Source organism: Apteryx mantelli, chromosome 3 (genome assembly GCF_036417845.1).
Source record: "Apteryx mantelli isolate bAptMan1 chromosome 3, bAptMan1.hap1, whole genome shotgun sequence".
Lineage (NCBI taxonomy): Eukaryota > Metazoa > Chordata > Aves > Apterygiformes > Apterygidae > Apteryx > Apteryx mantelli.
The window spans coordinates 88,316,667-88,340,825 of NC_089980.1; the positions used below are offsets into that span (position 1 = coordinate 88,316,667).

General features: G+C 43.0%; 1 protein-coding gene across 4 annotated transcripts in view; it reads right to left on the minus strand.

Annotated features, from left to right (window-relative positions):
* Positions 1-448: 448 nt before the first annotated feature.
* Positions 449-24,159, minus strand: part of FOXO3 (forkhead box O3) — a 97,355-nt gene continuing 73,644 nt past the window's right edge. The window contains exons 2-4 of one of the 4 annotated variants that reach the window (XR_010883784.1): positions 13,090-14,524; positions 8,013-8,833; positions 451-530 (exon numbers count right to left, since the gene is read on the minus strand). Coding sequence is in view for 2 of the 4 variants with exons in the window: in XM_067293894.1 (XP_067149995.1) it covers positions 13,124-14,524 (1,401 nt within the window). In the remaining 2 variants the exon portion in view is untranslated. Of the gene's footprint in view, positions 531-3,805; positions 6,440-8,012; positions 8,834-9,848; positions 10,892-13,089; positions 14,525-24,159 lie in introns of those variants that run through there. The other 3 variants (XR_010883785.1, XM_067293894.1, XM_067293895.1) reach the window with 3 other exon arrangements.

Below are 24,159 nucleotides of genomic sequence, written 5' to 3' on the forward strand. Positions count from 1 at the left end.
TATGCTAATCAGGATAAGGTTTCCTTGCGTGCATGCTGTACTTCAGATTCCCCAGGGAGAGAAAGCAAAAATGGTCAAAAAACTACAGAAATCAAACTGGAGGTTGCGGGGGAAAGGGTGGGCAGACAGGGAACACCTCCAAAAATGAAAAGCCAACTTAAAACATCCCATAAACCATTAATATATTGAAACACCACATACTCATTGACAAATAACTACTGTAAAGGCTACACAGTGTGTTCTCAACAGGATGGTGCTGAACATCGTCTCCACAGCAGGTGTTTGGCCATCCCAGAAAAGGAAGATTTTGCATACTTTAGAATGAGTTCAATTCAAAAAAAAGAGAGAAAAAAGGGAAAAAAAAGAGGATCTTCACTCAGATAAGGGGCTTATTAACAGTCTGCTTCATTAGGAAAATAATGCAGGGTTCACAAAGGTCGTAAGCTGTAAACAGTATCACTGTCCACTTGCTGACAGCAGATTTGGCAAAGGGTTCGCTCGCTCTCTATGTCTTGTGTCAGTTTGAGGGCCTGGAGAGGAGGAAGAAAGAGAAGAAAAGACAGTGAGACTGCTGCATGTAGAGAAAGAAAAAAAAAACAAAAACAAAAAAAGCCAGCCAAGCAAACCCAACAACAGTTTAAATTGACAAGCAATTGTCATTTGTACCCAAAAGCTTTGAACCCTTGAGCAAGTTGTACACTGATCCCTCATGAAAATACTTCTTTCTTGCCAAGGCTTGCGTGTGCTTCTTTACTACCTTAGCTGTTACCAAGCATTAAAGCAAAAAATTCCCTCTTAAAGGAAAAACAATGGCCAAGTCTAATTTACAGAAACCCAGTACATCGCCGATTTGTTAAGCATATTTCCAGGTGAAGCATGGAAGGATCCTTCAGTTTTTCTCCATTTTTCATGATAGCCCTTTCTCAACATCACCGAAAGGCTGGACAAATCTTCTTTCAGGGTTTGATATTGAAGACTGCCCTTGAATGACAGCTGAAGGAGGCTGCTCAAGAGAAGCAGCAAGAAGCCACAAATTTTGGTTCGCACTTTTGAGTTTTGACTTTCCTGCACTTTTTGACTTTTGACTTGTGACATACCATCAACAGACAGGCTGAACTGGGATTAAAAAGGTAGTTTAAAGGCACTCAGTGGCTTAAAGATACAGGTAGGTACCTAGTAGGGTTTTGAAAAGTACGTACTTTCCCACGAAAACCTTCTATACCTTTCGAAATCACACTTGACAGCCATCTGCACTGCTTGACACATAATTCCTCTGAAAGACCTGGCCCTGAAGAGGCTTTTGAAAGCAGGGCTTTGTCCCCCACACCACTTACAAGCTTTTGAGGATTTTCCCCCCAAGGAATGACCAATGATTTTACACAGCCCAAGAACAATGGGGCGCTTGCTGACACCAAAAAGCAATTCAAATTGATTACAGGAATGTCTCTACTCTCGAACGAACCTGGTATCAGCCGCCCTCAGAAAAATGGGTGCACTGAGGGGGACTGCTGGACTAAGCTGGGACAGCAATTCCTATGTTCCTCTACAGGAAATCACCCAACGCCTTAGAAAGGACATCGTGAAACGACTCTCCGTGACTGCAGAGGATATTCTGAGGCCTCTCCTTTTTAAGGTACCAGACACTGATCCTGCGATAATATTTCATTAAAATGACCTATTTGATAATGCTAAATGATTGATGGAAATTTAATCATTTTGTCTCATGGTTATTAGAGCAACAGCATGACAGCTGCTCCCGGTACCATTCGGAGAGCCCTTCATTCAGAGTGGCTTAGGGAGCAGACAGACTGCGCATTTCACCCAAACAAAATTTGGCTTTAGCCTTAATTATGTGGGGTTTTGGGGGGGTAGGCTGTTTTTATGAATAAAGGGATTTCTGACTGGATCAACATATTGATTTCTTCCTTTCCAAAGAGTAAATTAATGCTGGCCGTTCGTTAATGCGACTGCCTGGCATTGACTCCATTTAGTAAGTATGTCCTGATGGCCGTAACAAGGTCACTTGAAGACACCCACACAGGGCCTGGCAACTTCCAGTAAAACCTGCGTAGTGACTTGAACGTGGACCAAGTAAGTCCATGCCTTTTTCACTACTGTACTCCCCAACTTTTCATTAAAACCTTGGCACCTGCGAGGCTGGAAACTGATGACTTCCCAAAGTGCAAATTCATTACAGGGAAAAGCCTCCGTCCTGAGCACCATAGCCTGGCAAACCAGGTAGGCTTCAGTCAGCAGCTGTTTAAGCTAAGCACAAGCTTAAGCTGCAGCATGTGTGAGAAGTCTCCCTGACTTCAAATGGAGCTATTAATTAAAAGTAAACAAGTACAGAAACTCCTAAATAAGTGCCAGAGTAGTGTTTAACATTTAAATTAAAAATGTATGTAAAATATTGCACTATGAAAATTGGAGGACAGATGATCGTGGACATAATTTGTGCATGTGGCACCGCCTGGTATTTCTTCTGAGAGCACCTGTCCTTTGGAGGTTACAAAGATTTAAGAGACTTAGGCTTAACAAAGACAAATGCACAGCTAAGGTGACATTTGCTCACAGCCAAAGCAAAACACATTCTGTGTTCACAGCTCTGTTTATACGGACTTGCAAATGGATTAGAAATTGAAAAGAAGTAGATCAAAGTCTTAACCTACATGCCTTTAAACTACCCCACTAAAGTCCACAATAGACACGCACACTCTCACCTTCTGTCTCGCCATAAAAAACTATTAATTTTGAGTTAGTAGCCTGCTATTTCCTAGCAATGAAAACCATATCAGGCAGGGAAGTAAACGCTCATAGAGTCCAGTCCTCTGGCTCTTATATGTGGCATGGTTTCTTGTTTCCTTAGGCTGCGGGGAACTTTTGGATAGGGAGCTTCCCGAAAAACATCCTCTGCCTAGTCTTCTTAAGCCACTCCCTGGAAAATACAGTTGTCCCTTGAAAAGTTCCTGCGCCAAACCTGGAGTCTGTATCTTATCAGAAAGTGAAAATAAGGGATTTTAGACTTCCTTCTGAAGTTTGGCGCAGTCTTCACAACCGCAGTCATAGCTGGGTCCTGCGACACGCACACACAACCACACATGCACTGAAAGCAGAGGCAATCCCACTACAGCTGTTTTGACCCCTTGTGTGCAGAAGATTTCAATAAAAGATACATCTGCTGGACATTAGAAGTAGCCACAGTATTACGTCAAAGTATAGCTTATGCATCTATATAGGTGTATGGTTTATGAAAATAATATCTTTAAAACAGCAACACAAAAACCATTAAATAAAAGGTAGGTCAAGATGAACTCCTGCTTTTGTCACATCCATCAAAATGTCACAGACGTTTTGAAACATAGATGCTAAGTCTGCTTATCCTATTTGGTGGAGGAGTATATAACACAATTCAAATACTTTTGTATTTTCTAATTCTTTAGTTTGCAAGTGATTATGTGGGAAATGAGGTGTCCCTTTCTTCTCTCTTTTTCTACTCCCTCCCATCCTCTAGCTTGCTGCTTACCTGCTAGAAATGCTACTTTGGCTTTTCTCTGGGGCTGAGTCCTTGGTTGGGATTTCCCTCCCAGCAATAACATTTCCTTACCTCTATCTCACCTCATTCCACCCCTTAGCTGGAAGGGGATCTCCCAAGCCGCATGTCAGCACCATCAGAGAAGCTCTGAAGTATCACCAGCTGCATACTGCTTTCTCCCTTTGATTCCCACTGGTGCTAATTACGCAGCACTGGAAATTTCTTCAGAACAGAAAGGTGACGCATCGACGCTCCCAGAGAGCAAGGCACAGATAAAGTGCATCAGTGGTGAGTTTACCAGTAAGGCAGCCATAACAATCAGCACATACAGTGTTTTGCAGCAAGAAAAGTCATGGGCACCTTCACAGAATTATGGTGTTAGAAACTGCACTATCAATACACAGTTCCTCTGCCTGGCAGCCTACTAAAGAGCTCCCAATTTGGCTGACAAGCTTGTTGAGTGGACTGAATCTTGAAAAATATCACCACTCAAAGATCTGTAAAACAAGTGTTTTCCCTGGGTACCACTCAGTACTGCTCCCCAATGATGGGAAATCCCAATAACTACTTTTATAAGGAACCATCCAGAAGCTTTGGATGTAAACATCTTGAAGGAAACTTTCATCCCTTAGTGGTAGATGTACCTTTATTCTAGTGCCTCTGTCCCTTGTTTTTGTGATAGCCACCAGCAGTACTACTTCTCTAAAATGGGGGTAGGCTCAAAAAGCAATACTTGATTATGTATAGTGACAGTTCTTCTCTTGCTTAAGTTAATATTCTGCCTGGGGTTTTCACAGCTCAGTCCTGAAGAATAGAAAGTATTTAGAAATGAATAAGGAAGATAACTTTTGTGGCTAATCCTTCTATGATAACAGAGTTGCTGCATAAGTTTTTTTGTTCGAGCAGAATAAAGATGAGGAAAACCAATGTCGTGACACATTATGTCACAGAGATACTGTACAGGCAGAGCATGTACTACAGCAGAATGGCAATGTGCTGAAATACAACTCCGTGAGGTTAAGGTGAATTTCTTGGCAATTTAACATATCTTCTTCCAAGGGCCTGAACTTTCAGGCATGTTGCAACTTGAGTTTTTGTCCTTAAATTGTACTCATAAAAATAGAATCTTTACAGTTCTGAAAAGGAGGCAGAGAACAAGCGGAGAACAGAAAGAGGAAGAAAGTAAGCACAGAACAAAATTTACGGGAGCTAAGAAGTTGCTATGCTGGTACTTGCATATGCATGTAAAACATGAAAGTAACTTTTCCATTTGTTGCTGTTGTTCCGTTCCAAAAACATTGCAAAACATAGCAGATAACCAAATATTTCAGAAGCGAATGTAACTGAAGAAAGACATCAGATCATTCTCCCTTTCTTTATCTGCTCTCTGGGATAAAAGGCTTGCTCAGAACTGTTGTGAGATGCCATGACTTTTAACATGCATGTTATTCTGATATATCAGTCTTCTACCTCCTCTCTCATTGTGGGAGACAGTGCTGTTCGTCATGACTGTAACAACACTAATGCTTGTTCTTACAGAAAAAAAACTTGCAACATCACAAAAAGTTAGAACACATGATAAACCAAGGCTTTACTTTTTGTACCCCCCCCAATACAGAATAAATCTCTGTGATTTAAAAGTGAAGTTTTACACCAGATTGCCTGCTTGGGAGACTAGCATTAATTTATTGGCATAAAATGACTTCAGTTCTACGGATCTCAGCACTTATTCATCTAAATCTACTTTCAGCTTTCCATGAACTGTATATTTTGTCTGTATAAGGCAAACCGGAGGAGGGAGAAGAATTTTTCCTTTTCTCCTATTCTTTCTACTTTTGTGTAGAATATATATCATATGCAATTAAACCATTAATAAATTACCATTTCTTTTATGATTGTTAATAGTTTGAATCAGGTAAAAAATAGTATGTTGAACTTTTATAACCTTTATTAAGCTTTTAACAGACTAAGCCTCACTCACAGAATCACAGAAAACTCTAGGTTGGAAGGGACTTCTGGAGACCATCTGGTCCAACCGTTCATTGAAAGCAGGGCCTTAGATTAGGTTATCTGCCAAGCCAAGTCTTGAATATTTCCAGCAAGGGAGATAAGTGGGTAAGGTTCTTTCTACCCATTCTACAGTTGAAAAGGAGACACCCAGAAAGAAAATGGTAACCCATGCTCACATAGTTGAAGGGAAAAGTAGCTCAGGGTTTCCCTAACGTATCTGGACCTGATACTGAACAACTGAACTCGCAGGAAATTCTGCACTTGCTTGCAAGAGGAGCAGGCTCATACAGACTACACTACATATGTCACTGTGTTGTTGCCCATACAAAAAGACCATATGCTGCGACACTTGTTTTTACACCTACAGATATGTCAATACGCAGCTATGCCGGCTTTCCAGCACAAGCACTGTTAATATGCAATTGTCTTTGTCTAAGAACCATCACATCTGGTTGACTTTAATTCTCTGCCCTGGCCAGCTGTGAAAAATTTAGATACAGGGCATCACTTCTCTGCAGTCTCCAAGCTTCTACCTGACAATTTTACGGCAAATTTTATCCCCAGCCCTTCCTTCAGGGGCCTGAGGAGGGGGGTGGAAATCGTGCCAGTTCTGGGGGAGTTCCTGGCAGTTTTGAAATCAAAGATAATACTGCCACTGATGGAAGGAGGTCAGCCTGGGTGTTCAACACAGCAGCTTTTAGGCAGGATGCTGCTGTACCAGTGCACAGGCTTGCTGCATGGGAGAAGAAAGCCCCAAATGCTCGCAAAATATACATCCTGTGAGGGGTAGAGCACATCGGCTGCAACAACGGCCCTTTCTTCATGCACTTGGGGGCACTGGGAAGACGACTGTTGTACCACCTCTGCAGATGAGAAATGGATGCATAACTACCCCATCTGTGCAAAAAAAGTGAAGGACTTGGCTTACACTTTTGAATCTGGAGGACAAATGCCACTTTCCCACCTGGACAGTAAAAGGTATCTACATGACTGGCAACAGAAATAAACATTCTGAATTGTAGTTTTATAGTGCAATGGAAACACGTTATCTACTCTTCTTTATTCTAAATGCCCTCACAGAGTGTTTATTTTTTCTCTGCCAGGTAGCAAGCCACTCTTTATAAAGATCCTTCCTGCTGTGTAGTCTTCTCTTTCTCCTCTGCAGTTCATTGGAAATGACAAGCCAATAACACTTAGACAGATCGCTGAAAAGGAGCTCCACCATGCTGCTGTAAGGCAGGATCCCCTGTATCAGAACTTACATGTGGTAGAGAGAGGCATGAGAGGCAAGGGCCTCCCTCAAAACCAATTTTTCAAAAAAAAATTTTTTTTTTAAGCACCCTGCGTGGCAATGAGAGTGGAAAAGCTGATGAAATAGCCCTGTAAGACTTGACTAGAGGGGGGTGTTCCCACCACTCAACTGCAGGTACCTTATTTAATGGAGCCAGTGTCCTCACATACTCTGTGGAGTCAACGGTGAGACCAGCTTGATTGGGGGCAACCTTGACAGGAGCTTTCTGGTGGAGATGCCCTCGCTCTCCACTACCTGTACCAGGAGCTGAGGGAGGGCGGTGTATGAGCATCCTTCCTTCATCCTCTCTCTCCAGGCCAGGAGAAAAAGCCCAGTTATTTACTTACAATACCACTCAAATATGGAATAGTGCATCTCTGCTGCCTACGCTATACCTGTGCTCTTTGACTGTCATGAACATAAGACTTAAACCTCTCAGACTGTCATTTCATCACTTCAGCAGAGCAATGACTTCCTATGGAAAAATATCTCAACCTTTACTCAGCTGCATGATGTCACATTTCTAAACAGAATCTCTGATTATGCACTTCTCTAAGAAAATATGTTTTCAGGGAGCTATTTAAACGACTATCTCCAAGGAAGAAAAGAAAAGGAAAGAAATCAACCTGTAACCATCACAGCACATCTCAGAACAAGTGCTAATCTGCAGCTCCTAACAATCACTACAGCTCATTCACATGAAAAAGACGATTTATGAAGACTCATTCTGTAATAAAATCTGCATGCTGTTGATACAGTGAGGAAAACATTGGGGAGTCCAAGTGATGCAGGCTGTTCTAAAAATACCAGTTTATGCTGTCATCTGGTGAGAGTATGTCATCCTCTAATCTTGGCATCTGCAGGGACAGCAAGTTTCTGCCTAATTATTGCTGTTGGATCACATGACAATACATAATGTACTAAAAAAAAAAAAAAACCCCCACGAAAACAGAAAAACACCCAAACCACAGGATCAGAACGTTATCCTGGCTTTAGCTGCTGTCTGTTCACAACACAAGGCTGTGGAAGGAATCCTGGCTTTTTTACAGATCTTTTTCCTAAGTTCATAAAAAATAAAAATGTAAACCCATTAAAAACAAACAAACAAACAAAAACAACTTCCCAAAGCAGTGAGCAATTCATGGTGTTTTTATGTCAGCTCCTGCTGCCTTTACTCACTCTGAGCAGGGCCTCGGTGAGCAGTCCTGACTCACAGAGCGAAGCGTGAGTAAGAGTAGCCGAATCTGCTTTGCCGCATTTTTGGGTGGCTGTGACAGATCTCGTGAGCGTCTGGAGCCAAATCGCAGACCGTTCATGAGGGTGCAGAAGGGACTCAAGCCACGTCTGTCACTTGCGTCTGGGGGTCTTTTTTGCAGGGAAATGCCACAAATGCAATGCAGATGGCAGGGGCGGCCCTGGCAGGGAGGTTCTGGGGTGGTTGTCCAGCGTTTTCGCCTCTCCTCCTCCCCAGAGGCAACGTGCTCGGAGCAAGCCTGGCAGCTCCACCGGGTGCTAGCTCCCATGCAGCTCGCACACTGCTGGTGTGCACGCAGCAAGCAAGGAGCCTGCTCTGGGCTCTGCTCTGCTTGGAGTTACTGGAATCCCTGTTCCTAGCAAAATACAAAGTTTTCCACCCAGATATTTTCATTCAAAGACTAAACTTGGCGAGTCTGATGTGCAGCTAGTCACAAAACCACCTTTCAAAGCTTGGGCTGGCTGAAACAACACTTCAGTGTTAAAAGTGCGCCACCACCTTAACCACGAACCTGCTTAAAATGAAGCAGAAGCATTTTGTTCCACTGAATTTCCTTTAGATTTTTAAATGTAGCCCCACCTTGGCTTCACATATGAAACCTGCTAGCTCTACTCCTAAAACCTCATCTTTGAAATCAACAGAGAAGGGAAGGCAGCTTGGTCCTGAGGCAGTCAGGATCCTTAGGCAATAGGTCCTCAAGTTCTGGTTTCTGCACTTCACCTTTCATGAGCAGAAAATAAGCTTTCTGAAAAAGAAAAAATAAAATCACTGTCCTCATGGAACATTGTCTAGCGAGAGCTCTCCAAATCAAAGGGGACAAACTCTACCCAAACGGAGACCTTTCTATGATCTACCGGAACGTTTAAAATGCTGTTTTAGTGAATACTAAGTGATCCACAGATCTATGTGTTGGTCTTTGGTATGGATTTCACCCAGAAACAGGTTGAATGCAAATTAACAAATCAGCAAGTAGTCCAAACAGGTATGGATTAATGAAATATAAACAGGCATTTCATTAGGTTTCATAGGATTTTTCTTTATTGGAGAGGTTAACCATCATATTTGCTGAAATAATACTCTATGCTGCTACTGCTAGTAGTTTGTGCACTCTACCGCTGCAAGAATATGACTCAGGACTTAAATGATGCTAGAATAGAATGAATGACTTTAACTGATCTGTGAAGTATTTTACTTTCAATTTTCACGCAAGTCAACTTGACTTCAGTACAACTCTGCTACAGAGCCCTGAGGGATCCAGCTAAATGGCACATTAAAACCTCTCTGAAAACATGCAGTTATATGAGGAGTTTTTCAAACAGCAAAGCCAGCTTAAGAGGTTCCTGCCCTACTTGCAACTTAGCCATCCTCCACCACCCCCTTCTCAAACTCTGCCAATGGAGCCATCTGGGGAGCTCTGTTATAAGCTGGATTGCTGAAACAATCGAGGCAAAAACAACTCCTTATGCTAGCTTTGATGCCAGGAGAAATGTTTGTCTAACCAGTGGTTGATCACCAGCTCATGACATTCCAGGCAGCTATAAATCTCCCAACCAGTCTCCCCTGTCAGGTTGTTTAGGGCTATTCTTTGGCGAATGCCAAGTCTCTTAGGATTCACAGGCTGAGAAGGACCACAGAGTAAAGAGAAGAGTTGTGGGAATACCAGACTGAGAGAAGACACATTAATTTAAAAATAAAAGGTATTCTAGAGAAAGGCTAGGGAATAGTGATGTCTTTGTTTATTGATAAACAGGCTGAAAAAACAGCCTGATGATTATTGGAGTGGGTGGAGGGTATATTCAGTACTCTTGGGAAGCAGGCAGACAGAGAGGAACAGAGGCCTCAACTGGTCTGAGAGGGGAAAATTATGGCTGGGTGAATAAAGTAAGAAAAAAGCATATTGATTTTCTCCTTTCCTTCTCGTAGGGGGAAAAAAACCAAACAAATCCAGCTATATGCCTCAATTAGGGCCCTCTGAAAGGCTGACCATGGCAAACCTCACGGGCGCGGAGCCAGTGCACTGGAACTGGGGAATGCTCTCTCCAATAAACGTGCACCGGCACTAAACTAGTAACGCTGGAGTCTTTTGCACATGTTTTACCTTCCCAACACAGAAAGTGTAATTGATTTTTTTCCTAAGTAAACCCCCTCTATACCTCTGGTATGTATAAGCTAAATAGCTGTGTAATTGCTTCTATCTTTTCTGCCCCCAGACTAACTCCAATTTCTTTCCTATTTCTTCATAGAACACAGCATTCACTCTGGCTAGGTATGCCAGTAACCTATCATAACTGCTTTAGTCTGCTAGCCACCTTCCTGAAACGGATTTAACATTGGCAAGGGCAAGACTGTCCTGCTGCAAGCATTTCCTTGCCTCCAATTCTGTAAAGACTCTTTACTGAGGCCATGAAAACTGCCAAGAGAAGATTTTAATTCAGGGATCCCTATTGCTACAGTGAAGCGGAGAAATAACTGAGAAAACAACTCAGAATGATTACATCCTATTTCATGCGAGACGCTCCTATCAAAATAAAAGACCCTCACATGGAAGCAAACTCTCACACAGCATTATTTAACAGACAAGGAACTGTGCATTATGAACAAGCTCAGCAGAAATCATCTCCGCTTGCACCTCATACCAGAGGCCCCCACGAGCAGCCAGTCCAGTTGTCAGAGAGAGAGGAAGAGGCTTCCACAGATGACTGGACAGTAATCCGCCACGGAGAACTGTCTGGTTAATAAATCTGTCCTCCAAATGCGAATCCTTCACATGGAGGTGTCAGTTCCTTTCCTCTGTGGGTACGGCCTGAAAAAGGTGGAGGCAGCTACACTTGTCATGAATGCAATGGGCTGGGGTTAAGAGGCAGCTGAGAGTATTTTGGGAGGAGCCGGCACAGTGTGCTCCCTTCGCCCTGCCTGGGCAAGTATCCCTCCACATATCTTTTACCTATACACAGCAAACGCTGATACTGAAAGAAGAGTCTCTGCTATTTTCCTATTAGGAATGTGTCAAGCAAGACTGCCAATAATATCTATTTTTTAAGCTCCTTTTGGCAAATTGTACTGTCAGATGGTTCACAGTAATAAAGTTCCACTTTTTTTTTTTTTAAACACCCCACACAAAAAGGCAGAGTTTCTAAATCCAAACTGCTCAATCCAAACTGCTCATGCATGTGAAAGGAAGAGAGAACAGATCAACAAGCGTGGCCTTCTGGAAGTTTTTGCTCCCCAGTTCTCAAATCACTTTTGTTTTTGCTCTTTTTTTTCCTTCTCTTTCTTAAATTGTGAAGGGCTTGAACTGAAAGAAACCAGAAGCCTGTGAATGTCCGTAGCCATTCACTTGGCGCCCTTGGCTTTCCAAGGTGCTAGCTCATGCATGGTCAGTGGGATAGAGCTCGGCTGTCCAAGCTGCACCCTCTACACAACAGCTCCTCCAAAGACCACCTCCAGGCCTTGCGTTGCAACGCTCCTGCAGTTAGAGCTAAGATGAGAAAGAAGCAGAGGAGCTCCTCTCCCCAAGAAAAGTCAAAGTACTGTGCAAACTAATCGCTCCAATAGAGCAAGAAAGCTTTGCACACTGATTAAATGAAGGACTCTTGTATGGTCTTGTTTTCCCTTAAATACAGCAGATCAGCACATGTCTTCCATGGTCCTCTAGACACACAGGAAGATATTCAGGAGGTTCATCACTGCTGTTCACCTACCGCAAAGCTTCCCCTTGAACATCTAACTGCGAAACAGAGAATGAAAACTCAATTAAAGATGAAAGGGCCATTCACCAGCAAATTATGCACCATAAAGTCAAAAGACACTGACTCCTTCTTTCCATCCTTTCCCCAGAAAAAAAGAAAGTTGGAAGTAAGCTGCAGACTGCATGAATGCCTCTTTTAACCTCACCATTGGGATACTCTCCATATTATTCTGAAGTTAATAGAATACTTTCAATAATTTATAGCTAACCTTTTATCCTATAATATTTTGAAATCTACTCCCTTATACTAATAAATAAACAAAGGAAAAGGGGCACTTTGCGTGGAACCTGCTCCATGAGTCAGTGCATATGTACATGTCAGTAGGCAGAGGTACAGGCAGAAGCCTGCAGAATCACAAAGGATGACAGAAACAATGCTTACAGGTTCAAATGCCCCCAGAGTTGTGGAAAAGAAGCTCTGAGAAAAACCACAACAGTCATCTGAAAAAATTAATCTGAATTAACTAACATTTGAGGACAACATTTGAACAGGACTTATGTCACAACCCAAACCTATACATGTTCTCTTGGTGGAGGCCAAAAGAAAATGATACTTACTTAGGTCTGGGGGGAGCCCAACCAATTTTACATATTTAAAGCATTAAAATCAAGATGTTCCTGGGTCCAGGATCCTACCTTTACTATTTCAAAATATAATTCCTTGAGTTGCTATTTTTTTTTGCTCTGAGAAATACATTTAAAAATAAAAATAAACAATTTCACTAGGGTTACTGTACCACAGCGAAAAGTACAACTCTGATTCACTCCTGATCTGTCCCACACCTCAGATCTTCAGTGCATGCATATGGATCTTGCAAAGACATTTCTCCCCCCTCCCCTGCAGTAATATTGCTCCATTGACTGCAAAGTGCTTTGCCCTATCCCAATATAACACAGCTTGACTACGTGAGGCCTTGGCTGCTGAGAAGAATCCATCTGTTGCGACTTCAAAGAAGACATATTCCACCTTGGTTTGCTTGATTTGTCATTAACCTCTCTTATGTCTAAACTGAGCAGGATGCATAGCATCAGATGTGTGCTGACAGGGATGCAGCTGAATGACTTTTATAGCTTAGACTCATTTCCCCCCACACCTCCAAATTTATCTTGGTTTTGCCTGTTGCACACCAAAACATAGCAAGCCATCACAAGCCAAATTAATATTATTAGTGTGCACTAACTATTAAGTGTTTGGTGCAAACTCCAATAAAACTAAGGAACCAAGTATTTTACCACATCTACAGGGCACTGACCTGTTTGCCCATCTCCCCTGTTCTCAAAGATCCTTCAGCCTGGTACCCAACTCTGTGATGAAGCCTGTTTAGCACCAGTGAAGTTCCCCACATTCAGACTGACAACGTTCTGGGCTGAGATGAGGGAATCAAAGTTAAAATCCAACCCATCTGCATCCATGAGTTCACTGCGGATAATGGACTCCATGTCACACTCCAAGCTCCCATTGAAAATATCCAGGTCCAAGTCACTTGGGAATTTCTCGTGTCCCATGACTGGGAGGTTCACGCTAGAGGAATACAAAGAGGAGCCTGAGAGCGGGTCAGAAAGTGTTTGCATAGACTGATTGACAGGTGACTGCTGATGTTTGGTGGATCCCAAGCTGTTTGAGTCATTTAAGCCAATGTTACTGATGGAATTTGACAAGGCACGGCTGCCACTAAGAGAGGAGTTGTGAGACTGGTGCTGGTGATGGGGCAGGCTCTGATTGACCAGACCGCCCTGGCTGGACTGCGCGGCAAATGACATCATGGGGTCATTGCGGAGCATGATATTCCTGCGGGAATTCTGGGCGGACACAGCTGTGCTGGCTTGTGACATGAGTGGGTCAGACTGTGTCATCATGACATCGCTGTGACTAAGTGCATCAGAGGCAAGAAGATCCTGCAGCGTCTGGTTGTTATAATGAGAAATGGAAGAGAAGGTGGCCTGCTTGTTCTCCTGAATGGTTTGCATGGGCGACTGGCGAAGGGAGTTCAGGGACGATGGCCCGAATACGGCATTGTTGAAACTACTTGATGGAGAACCCAGCCCTGAACCTTTGGAACCATATGGAAAACTGGAGCTTCTCTGCATTATACCTCCCGTGGATGACTGCTGGGAGGAAGGGAGTGTTATATTGTCCAAGAGATCATCCATGAGGTTATCTGTCAGTCCATCATTCAAATTCATTGTCCCAGCCATATCAGTCAACCTAGGTAACTCCACAGTACATGGTTTGTTTACTGATGGGGACAAGCTCGATGGACTACTGTACAGCATAGGAGAAAGCGGAGCATCGTCATCTTGAACGTCATCTAGTTCGGTGCTTGCCAAAATTGGTGACAAGCGGCCACTTATCGTACTGGCGTTTGAATTTGTACGGGAGCGAAAATCTGTCCATGCATCCAGCTCATCGCTGCTGCGGGAAGTTGGACTCCCTGGCCACTTGGAGAGCTGAGAAGGGCTGTCCTCACTTGCCTCTTGGGCAGTTTGCAGGGCTGCCTTTTTCTTAGCTGCCCGCCCTCTGCTCTTTGTGTACTTGTTGCTATTGTCCATTGACACAGCACGTCTCCGTGGTGCTTTCCCACCTTTTCCACCATCTGGATTGATCATCCACCAAGAGCTTTTCCCAGTGCCTTCATTCTGCACCCTGATGAATCGGCTGTGAAGTGACAAGTTGTGCCGGATTGAATTCTGCAGGAGAGGAATAAAACAAAAAGGTCAAGACCAGCACTACTTCTTTTGCTACCCAAATCTCAGTCACAAAACCAACATCACATGAAAACACCAACATGAATAAAAACATTGAGCTCTTGTGGACATCACCATGGGTTTCTTGGGTGGGGGACAGAGGAGGGCTGGCGCGTGACTGCAGATTGCCTGCATGCTGCTGCAAAGCAAGCCCTGCACTAGCTGTGCTCTCCTGGTGCCCATCTTTATACCCCCAAAGTTGTATCCGAGGGAAAGGAGCGTGACGCAGCTCCGTCCCTGCTAGCAAGCAGCTAGACAAACTAGGAGCATCAGCATGAGGGTACAACGTGTCCAACTCCTCTTTCCCAACTATTCCTCTACTGGGATGAGGGTAAAACCCGAGGCCACTACCCATGCCCTCAAATCATTCAACAGCAATAGACTCGAGGTAGCTGCATTTCTCCTTTAGTTTCAGTTCAGGACAAAGCTCTACACTATTGACAACCTTGGACGAGTCCCTTCAAAAAACTGCAAAAACACTGCAAAAAACTGGCTGGAAGGGTGGCCACCCCCACTGCAGCCCCTGCAAATGTCTTTGTTATCCTTTATTGGCATATGCATTTGTGTATTTATCATAACAACTCTTGAGAAAACTACACCTGCTGTCACCCTCCCCGAGAGGCATGCGGCGCCTGAGTAAGTTCTACTTTCTCTCCTGACCAGAGGCACCAGAATTACGCTTGAACCACTGCAGCTGACCAGCTGTCCCCCCGATACAGTATCCTCACAGTCTTCAAAACATGACATGACACAGTGCACAGCGATATCTCTGTCCCTGCATGCTGCCAGATACAGCGTTGTATAAAGTTGTACACGGTTTATAGACTCTAGCAGAGGCTATAAAAGACAGTGTTTTCAGGAGAGGCCAGTGCACAGTCCATTCTTGGTGTTACCTACTCACACTAGCCAGGAACACCCATGCTCCAAAAACCACATCAGCACAAACCAGCCAAAATTACTCCAGAATGAGAAGGCAGAGGAAACCAGCCCGCAGTAGCCCTAGTAAAAGTACTCCAGGTTTATACTGGAATAACAGATCAAAAACCTAACTCTGCTCATCCTACTGATCTTGGGCTTAACATACATCTCAAAAAAGGACCAACAAGTAGTATTTGCTAGTGAGAATGCTTCCAGGCTTTTTTTTCTTCCCACATGCAAGTCAAAGATTTTTGGAGCAATGCCATATTCTCTTGACAAAACAGTTGTGCTATTCCTGCATGCTAAAGATGAGCAAGTTTAAAAAGTTGCATGAGTTTGTTTTTTTTTTTAATTGGCAAACATCAGCTATATCTATAAAAAGTATAAAAATACATGTGTTCTACCAGTATGTCTTAAAAACAGAGAGTCAACAGGATCAGAGCATAGTCAAACCCTCCAGAATAAGCATCCCTTCATTCACAAGGCACTGAAGGAGTTCCAGATTTAAATGAATAAAGAACGTATCAATCAACAAATCATGCACAAGCATCTTGACATTTCCATCGTTAGGATAAAGGGATGTTTGACATATATGAACTGAAGACACATTGGATGTATAAAGAAATACAGTCCAGCTTTTTTTTAAATAATTCTTTTCAGTATAAAATGCCTTTTCCCCTCTAAGTGCTGTGGTTTTTATCAGATTCTGAAATGAAAAAAACGCCTAAAATTCCTCTCACACACAGACAGCAGGCGCATTTGTGATTATCACTTAATGAAAAGAGAAATCATATTGACTCTGGTTCAAAATAGTAACTGTTATGTTTTAAACAATTTGCACAACAGAGCAGACCAGACTTTACAGATATACTCAGATAAGTTTGGGTCAGTATTTCAGCTATAAAGTCATCTATTTGCAAGGGACTATAATGCCATTAAAATATGCTGGATTGAGTTGCAGCATAATAATGCTTCAGTCTAAGAGGCAAAGAGCTTTTTATTATTTAACTGCTGATATTTTTAACTGTATTTTGAGTCTGGCAAAAATCTGTTTCTAACCTCTACTAACTAGATGCCACTGCTTATTTCCTCAGGTTTCTCCCAGCTGGCTGGGGACTGTTGACTTTTTGAAAAATAACATTTTCTGAGATTCCAGCTTGCACTGCATCAGTGCAGGTAGCTCTCACATTCATCCTGTCTGACTGCAAAGGACAATTGCATGCAAGAATATTTGCATGAGGATCTCTCTTCGCAAAGATCCAATGACAGGATCCACAGAGCTAAAATGCCATACCAAATCACGCTACAGGAGTCCTACACACCATGCTGAACAAGAGCTAAAAATGCTGGATATAAGAATAAACAGAACACTGACTCTTGCTAACGAAACCAGTCTTGGAAAACACAGAAAAGAAATAGCAGAGGTGGCCTACACAGCATGCTGTGTAGCTTCAAACATGAAAACAAACAGCAAAGTGCCATCAGCTAACAGTTTTCAACCCATGATATTCTCATAAGATGGCTTATTTCTGCTGGCAGTAACCATAGCATGAAACTATCTGATCTAAAACCACAAAAAATCCAAAACAGTCTATTAGTAAAATTGTGGGATTGAAGCACCTTTCAGGATGAGGGCTCTTGCACGTGTGGATATGTATGTGCACATGTGTAATTTTCTATTATAGCATCTTTTTGCTCAGTTTTGGTAACACACAAGTAATAAAAGAATGTAATAATACTTTTGCATTGAAAATTGGTGGTTATGAAAAAATCCAAGCAGTTTGTTTCCCTTTACATTACGCAATGTGCCATTTATGCTCCAGCCCATGTTTTCTTTATTTTTCTTCTGTAGGAAGATTGTTTTCTTAAGCATAATTATGGACCAATTTATTTTTGCATACACCATCTCCACCCGCTGTTCAAACAGTGCCTTAAAACCCACTTCTTTCACGTAACCTCCCCCACTAACCTCTCCAGCAACAGTATCCGAGTTTCTTGGTTTCTCCTGGTGTTGGAAGCTCTGCCAAATCAAATTAGGGCTGTATCCTCTAATCCTTTCACATGTGAGTGTTGCTACAGGAGGCACTGGCATTGACAACTCACATGAGTAAAGGCTGGTGCACCGGGCTGCCAGGCTGTAATCTGGGAGGAAATAAGCCCATTTTGTACCTGGTCTCTGAACTGTCAAAGAAAGTTCATGTCTGCTTAAAATACAAGGAGAGATTCTGGGGCAACGTTTGCCCACAAGCATGTGCATTAGCGATATATGACCATGTGACAAACCACAAAGGAGGTGGGGAAGCCAAAAAAATACAGTTTATGATTTGAACCTGCTGCCATTTAAATCAAGGGGAATTTTGCCTTTGACTTAATTGGGGAGAGGTATAAGGCCATTACGATGGAAATGTAACACATTTTTCCATGCCAGAATACAATGAGAAACTTTAAAAGATCTATAAAGGCACTCTCATGAATCTGCCCTGGAGAACATATGTACATGGGACAGATGCTGGCCAGACTGCAGACACCTTGCAAAGAGCTCAGATACCTCTGGTGGGTACAGCATACGGACTTCGCAAGAACAGAGCAGAAAAGAAATACGATGCGCTCTTCCCTTTATTAGAATTACTATTTATACCAGGCCTGAAGTATGCTATGTACTTTGCTCAGAGACAGAAGACCGAGGTTCCTGCAGATAAGATCAAGAGGACACAGTACAGCATTGTGCCCAGCCCAGCTGGGTCTCAGTCCCTCAGCAAAGTTTTTAAGCGGTCCTTCAAGAAAAAAATAAATATAAATATATATATAAAAATAAATAAATAAATAAATATATATATATAAAGGCACTGAAGATGAGAAAGACCCAGCACAAGAGGAACACAAAAGACAGGGCAGATGTGATTTGAGCGGAGGATGGTAGAGTGGTACAGTAAAACAACATTGCTTTACCTGACTGCCAGCTTCCCAAAGGTTACTGCCCAAAGGCAGCCCCGGGGGCGAGGGGTGAGCTCCTTCACCAGGCACTTCTTTCTGCGATACTACTCGCAACCTTTAGCTTTTCATACAGACCTGTACGTGCAAAGGACAGCACGGCACAGGGCAGGAGACGGCCCGCCAGCACGCAGCCATTCACTAGCAAGAAATCAGCAGCTGAGTGGCCTTAGTCGGATGGGCAACACGTGGGGCAATATCATTTTCCTAAAACCCAGGGCCACATTTTGAACTTTGAAGGGGTAAACGCTTACCCGCTGCACAGAAGTGCGTTCAGTCCCTACTCCTTGAAGCAGCCACTATTTGCTCATGAAAAAAATGAAATCACCTAGCATGTCCTAATTACATGTCACTCATAAGATTGCAGACGGATATGTTTGCAAACATTTCCAAAATGTTATATACCTGGTTTGGTATGAACAACTGAACGAGCCTCCCAGAAAGGCTTGAGGACGGTGAGCGATTTCAACATTCAGCCACGGTCAGGCAAGACCAGCAAATCCTCTCGGCTTGAAATAAGGAGCGAGTTCCCCCACCCCTGCACGCCTGTGTCTGCGCGCGCCTCTTCCAAACTGTGTTTACCTTGTGGAGCCCGTCCATTAACGCAGACACCAGCTGCAAGTGCTTCCACTGGAATACAGAGTCCTTTTTGTCTGCAAGCAACATGTGGTATCAATTTATCATTCTCAACAATGCAACAAGGAATCCACTCACTTTAAAAATAAAGAGAGTTGTGTAACTTAACTCTTAAAAGCCTCTGCTCAAAAAAAAAAAAAAAAAGCCTAAAGATTAGCAAGACAAGGTGCACCTGGTGACTGCCCAGTCCAAGTTACACACTGGTCTGTTTTCGTTTCAGTGTTTTGTAGTAGTTAATTCGTTATTTCAGATACAGGCTCCTAAACTGTAAAGTTACATCTACAAATCAAAAGCAGAGGTTTATTTTAACAACTGGGATACTGGGAAATGATGAGAGAAAAAGAAACACTATCTGCAGACTCATAAACGCTGGTAAGGCTCACTTGGGAGAATAATACTTTATTTTATACTTTATTAACATATTTAATGTCCTAACTTCACCATATGAAGTTTTCTGGTAGCCACGTAGCAGGGAAAGGAGTAAGATCTAATAGTACAGAAAAGAAGCCATGAAAATAACTGCAGTTTATCAGCCTCCAGCTGGCATGGGCTGACTGAACGGCAGCCTCACTTCTCAATGGCCCTTGCTCACTAAGTTGAATTTCAGTCTCCAACCTACGTCACCTTGCTCAGAATTTTGTAGCACGCATCTCTTTTGGGATGAATACTCCTGCAGAGGACCTCCACCACAAATTATTGCTTTTCTTTAGGAAAAGCAAAACAAAGCAAACTACTTTGTTTGTATTCATTGTCCTTGAAAGAGGAGCTTGTGAATAATCAATGCTTTTTGCCCATCTGTCCGGACCAGAGTTTCTGCCTTCTCATCAAGTAACTCAAAATTTGCTTCAACTACCAGTTCTACATTTTGTTTGCTTTGAAGTCCTCAATGAGATTCAGTAGCAAGTAAACATGAAAACAGATGCAGTGATTTCAAAATTATGAATAATTAAAGTTGCCAATTGTGTGCATGAATATAGGAATTTTTGGCAAAAGGAATTTGCAAGTCTCAGACATGGGGATTCAGTTTGTTGGTTCCATACAGTCTTTTCCTGCTCTGCTCTATAGGACCGTAGTGCTGCCCTTCTTGAGGAACTTAAAAGTCTGTGGGCCAAAGAGGTCTCAAAACTTTTTATCTTTCCCACCTTTTTCCCTGTAAGTTTTTGCAATCCAGAAAAAGACAAATAATGTAATATAGTAGTGAGTGCTCTGGAGATGCAGGAAAAGCAGGAACTAAAGCATAAGGAAAGCCCTCCCTCAATACCTGCCCAACCACGTTGTACCAATATATAGCCTTCTGATTGCCTGTCTTTTTTTCATATAAAGCATATATGACGTATTTTTGTTTGTTATTATATTTTCCCCTAAATTACTGAAGTTGCAGGAAAGAAGTTAGCATTGAACAAGTTATGCACACAACGCGAGAAAACAGCTCTGGCGCCACCACATTTTTGATGCTCACGATTTGATATTATCTGCAAGTTCTTAAGGCAGTTCCTGCAAACGGCACCAGCTGTTCGGCAGCAGCAGGGCGTGAGAGAGCACCGCTGCCACAAAAGTGACATTCAGCAGGCCTTTGTACGCCGCGAACAAAGCCTGCGGCCCTTGGAGTGCTAAAAGGAGAAAGCGGGGAGCGACGCAGGCTCGGCCCAGCCAGTTCCAGGCAAACGGGTCACCCAAGCATAGCCTCCTGCCAAGGGGGGGAAAAAAGGGGGGGAAAAAAACAACCCACAGATATAGGGAAAAAAATCAGCTTGACATCTGAAGGGTCGCTTTGTGGAGCTCCCTCCTCATCCTCTCTTCAAAGGAGAAGTGTTTCTGAGCAGGATCGTAGGGGAAGCGCTAGAAGAGCCCCTCGGTGTGATTAGTTCTCTCCGTGCGCCTCCACCCCGGCATTGCCCCACCGCCCAGCAAGGGAAGAAAGCACCAAGGGATCATAAAGCCCCTTGGGAGGATATTAAGCCCAGTGAAGATTTACGCTCTGAAATGTGCTGCTGTGCAGCTCTCCCCCCGTCCCAAGCGAAGGCCCTCGCGCTGTGCCCGAGTGCGATGGAGGACTTTGATTAGAGCAGGGCAAAACCACCCCTCCCTAACTCCGCGCGCCTCGCTCCCGCCGCCGGCGCTGCTCCTTTCCGCCAGGACGGGCCGCAGACAGTTTGCAGGCAAAGGAGGCCTATGCCCTCCCTTTCGGGGCGGGTGGCATCTCAAAATGCGCGGCTAAGAGGACTTAGTCACCACTTAATCAAATGTTTTTCCTATTAAAAAAGAGTCGAGTTAAAACAACTGCTGCCTCACTCTTTGAAAACACTGATACTGTGAATTGCTGCACTGACGTAAATAAAACTTAACTCAAAATACACACTGCCTGGAAATTGTCTCAAAGCATCACGCTTCCAGTTAGCAGAAAAAAATCACCAGTTATTTTACAGTCAGATGTCTACTGACCACAGGAGGACTCTCATAAATAACATTTGTTTTGCTTTGACTAGAGCGTGCTGGTTGCAGTTTATTTTTTTCCACTGGATGTTGCGAGAAAGGAAGCAGAGAGTGCAGAAAATGTTGATATTTTAAATAACGTAAGTGCGGAGCCCTACTAGAAAGAACAAAGTCCGAGGCGGGGACAAGACAAAGCGAAGGAGAGACAGACACAGAGGAAAGGCAGCAGGAAAAATCCTCTCGGCCAAAAGAAAAAAACTAAAAAAAACACACCGAAAAGCGTAACGAAGTTCATGAAGAGGCGTGGCAATGGCTGTGCGGCATGTATTTATTTTTTGCAAATTTGGAACTGGCCTGAGTAACCCCTTTCCCAGCTGTTTGTGCTCTTGGAGGGCTGGGGAGAACATTCCATTCCCGCAGCTGGACCTGCGCCGCACCGCCTGCTCCAGCACCTCCTGCTCCAGCCACTCCTGCTGATATTAAGGAGACACGTATGCTGACACTTGCTACCGTACGAAGCCTCGTAAAAGTGTCACGCTGACATTTCCCCCCCTGTGTTGCACCAGCTTTTGGGAGCCGGAAACAGGCAACGTACTCAGGAGTTTGCGAAAGGCACCTTGTCCAGAGCTTCCTCTTTCATCCCCTTCCACGTGCGTTATATCAGGTCAGCACAAAACTGGAGAACGCAATTAATTTCAATCAACGGATTTAACTTAATTAAGAGGAGGAATTTACTTTAAGGCATTGATCTTGCAAGGTGCTGAATTCATGAAAATCCCATCAGTGCAGGCTTGCCCGGCACCTGAATGCCATCAGTAAAAGAAAGAAAGCGATGTTGCCACTTACGGTTTTTAAAGTGAACTTAAACACCAACAGTTGCATACAAAAAAAGCCAAAATGGACACACGTGGCTGGGCCTTTGCGAAGACACAGCAAAACGGTTAGAATCTCTGCTCGCAATCAGTGTCACCAGCAGATTTGTCTTTTTTTTTAATATAGCTAAACCCATCATTTCAAGTATTTTCACTTTAGTAACTTTGGCAATTATGTCACACTGTATTTGCGGAGCACCTCCAGCAGGGAATTGCTGCGTTTCTCCTCCTCAGTTCCACCAAGCCCCAGGAGAAGTTCAAGTGCACACTTAACTAATCAACGTGAATGTTACACATACAGTAATACTCATAAAAATAGCTACCACAGTCATCATAGGCCCAATCCAACGGTCGCTGCAGCTAATGGAAGAATGAATTCTCAGAGATCTCAGAGGTCACCAAGTTAGACCTCAATGAAAACAAGGCAACTTTATTGTAAGGCAGATTTTCATCCTAAGTGTGCTTATTTTAATTTTTTTTAACTACAAGAGAAATTACCCCCTCGGTTTTTCCTTTTTTAAATCCAAAGATCCCTGCAAAAGCCTCACACAGTGTTGTGGAAATCAGAGTGCTACAGTTCTATTTTTGTTCATTCTCTACATATGGCCGTTACTATACATTGACTATTTAGAAACGTACATGGGCGTTCTTTCATGTCCCTATAAATAAATGTGAGTGCTGCTACTGCTTATAATAATTCACTAAAAATAGTAGTTTCCCATGAAAGATCACAAAAACCTGTCAATGCTGAATCACCTATTATAAACCTACTAGTTTTTTTGAATTTTTTATGTTTTAACACTTCCTAAGCCTGAGAAATGCAACTAAACCAGCAATAACTTCCACTGTACTGTGGCAGGGAAAGGCTAAAATCAGCGTGCATTAAGAAAGCCTTCTAGGGCTTCTGCTTTATCCAAGTGCAATGCCATCTTGCACGTGGCTCCCAAAAGTGTTAGTTCTGAAGTGACAGAACTCCAAAATGATATATTGTTAAATACATGGACTATATTAATTGGAAGTGTTGAGCTGCACATATTAAATTGCAAATCTGGTGACAGTTATAGCTAACGTGACTGATTAGAGGAATAGATCTGACAGGCTGTCAAATGACAGAGTCTGCTCGGGTCTGAGCAAGCCGGCATATGAGATCTTCCAGTAAGGGAGCAACCTCCAGTACAGCCCTGGGCATTTCTATTATGTAGACTAATCTGAAACCCCTCTCCTGAGCTATTTAAAGCACATAATTAGCTTATTATTGAACCAGAAGAGATTATCTAATTTTAAAAAATGTGCATTTTAAAATATGATGCATTTCGGTTGGCAGCTGACAGGTCAGAAGGAACGCTTTTCTCGACCTCCCTGAGCACTGGCAGGAAGCCGAGGATGGGCGTGAAAAGGGATTTTCAGGCTTCTTCTTACGGTGGGTCTGATTCTCTGCTGTTAGAGGCCAAAACCCTTGTAAGCCCCATGAGAGTGCTTGCCTGGGTGAGAATGCAGAACAGCAACTAGAATTACTCACAGAATCACTCCACTGCAAATTTGGCTGGGGTGTGAATTAGGAGAGGATGGATGAGTGAACAGAACAACTTGAAAAACAAGTATCTTCTCTTTCAAAACCCAATACAGGATAACTATGGTACTACCAACAATGACCTATGTACTCTTCAAAACATAATGGTAGCTATAAAATATTAATATCTTTTGAAAGTAGAAAGAAATGAGTTTTCC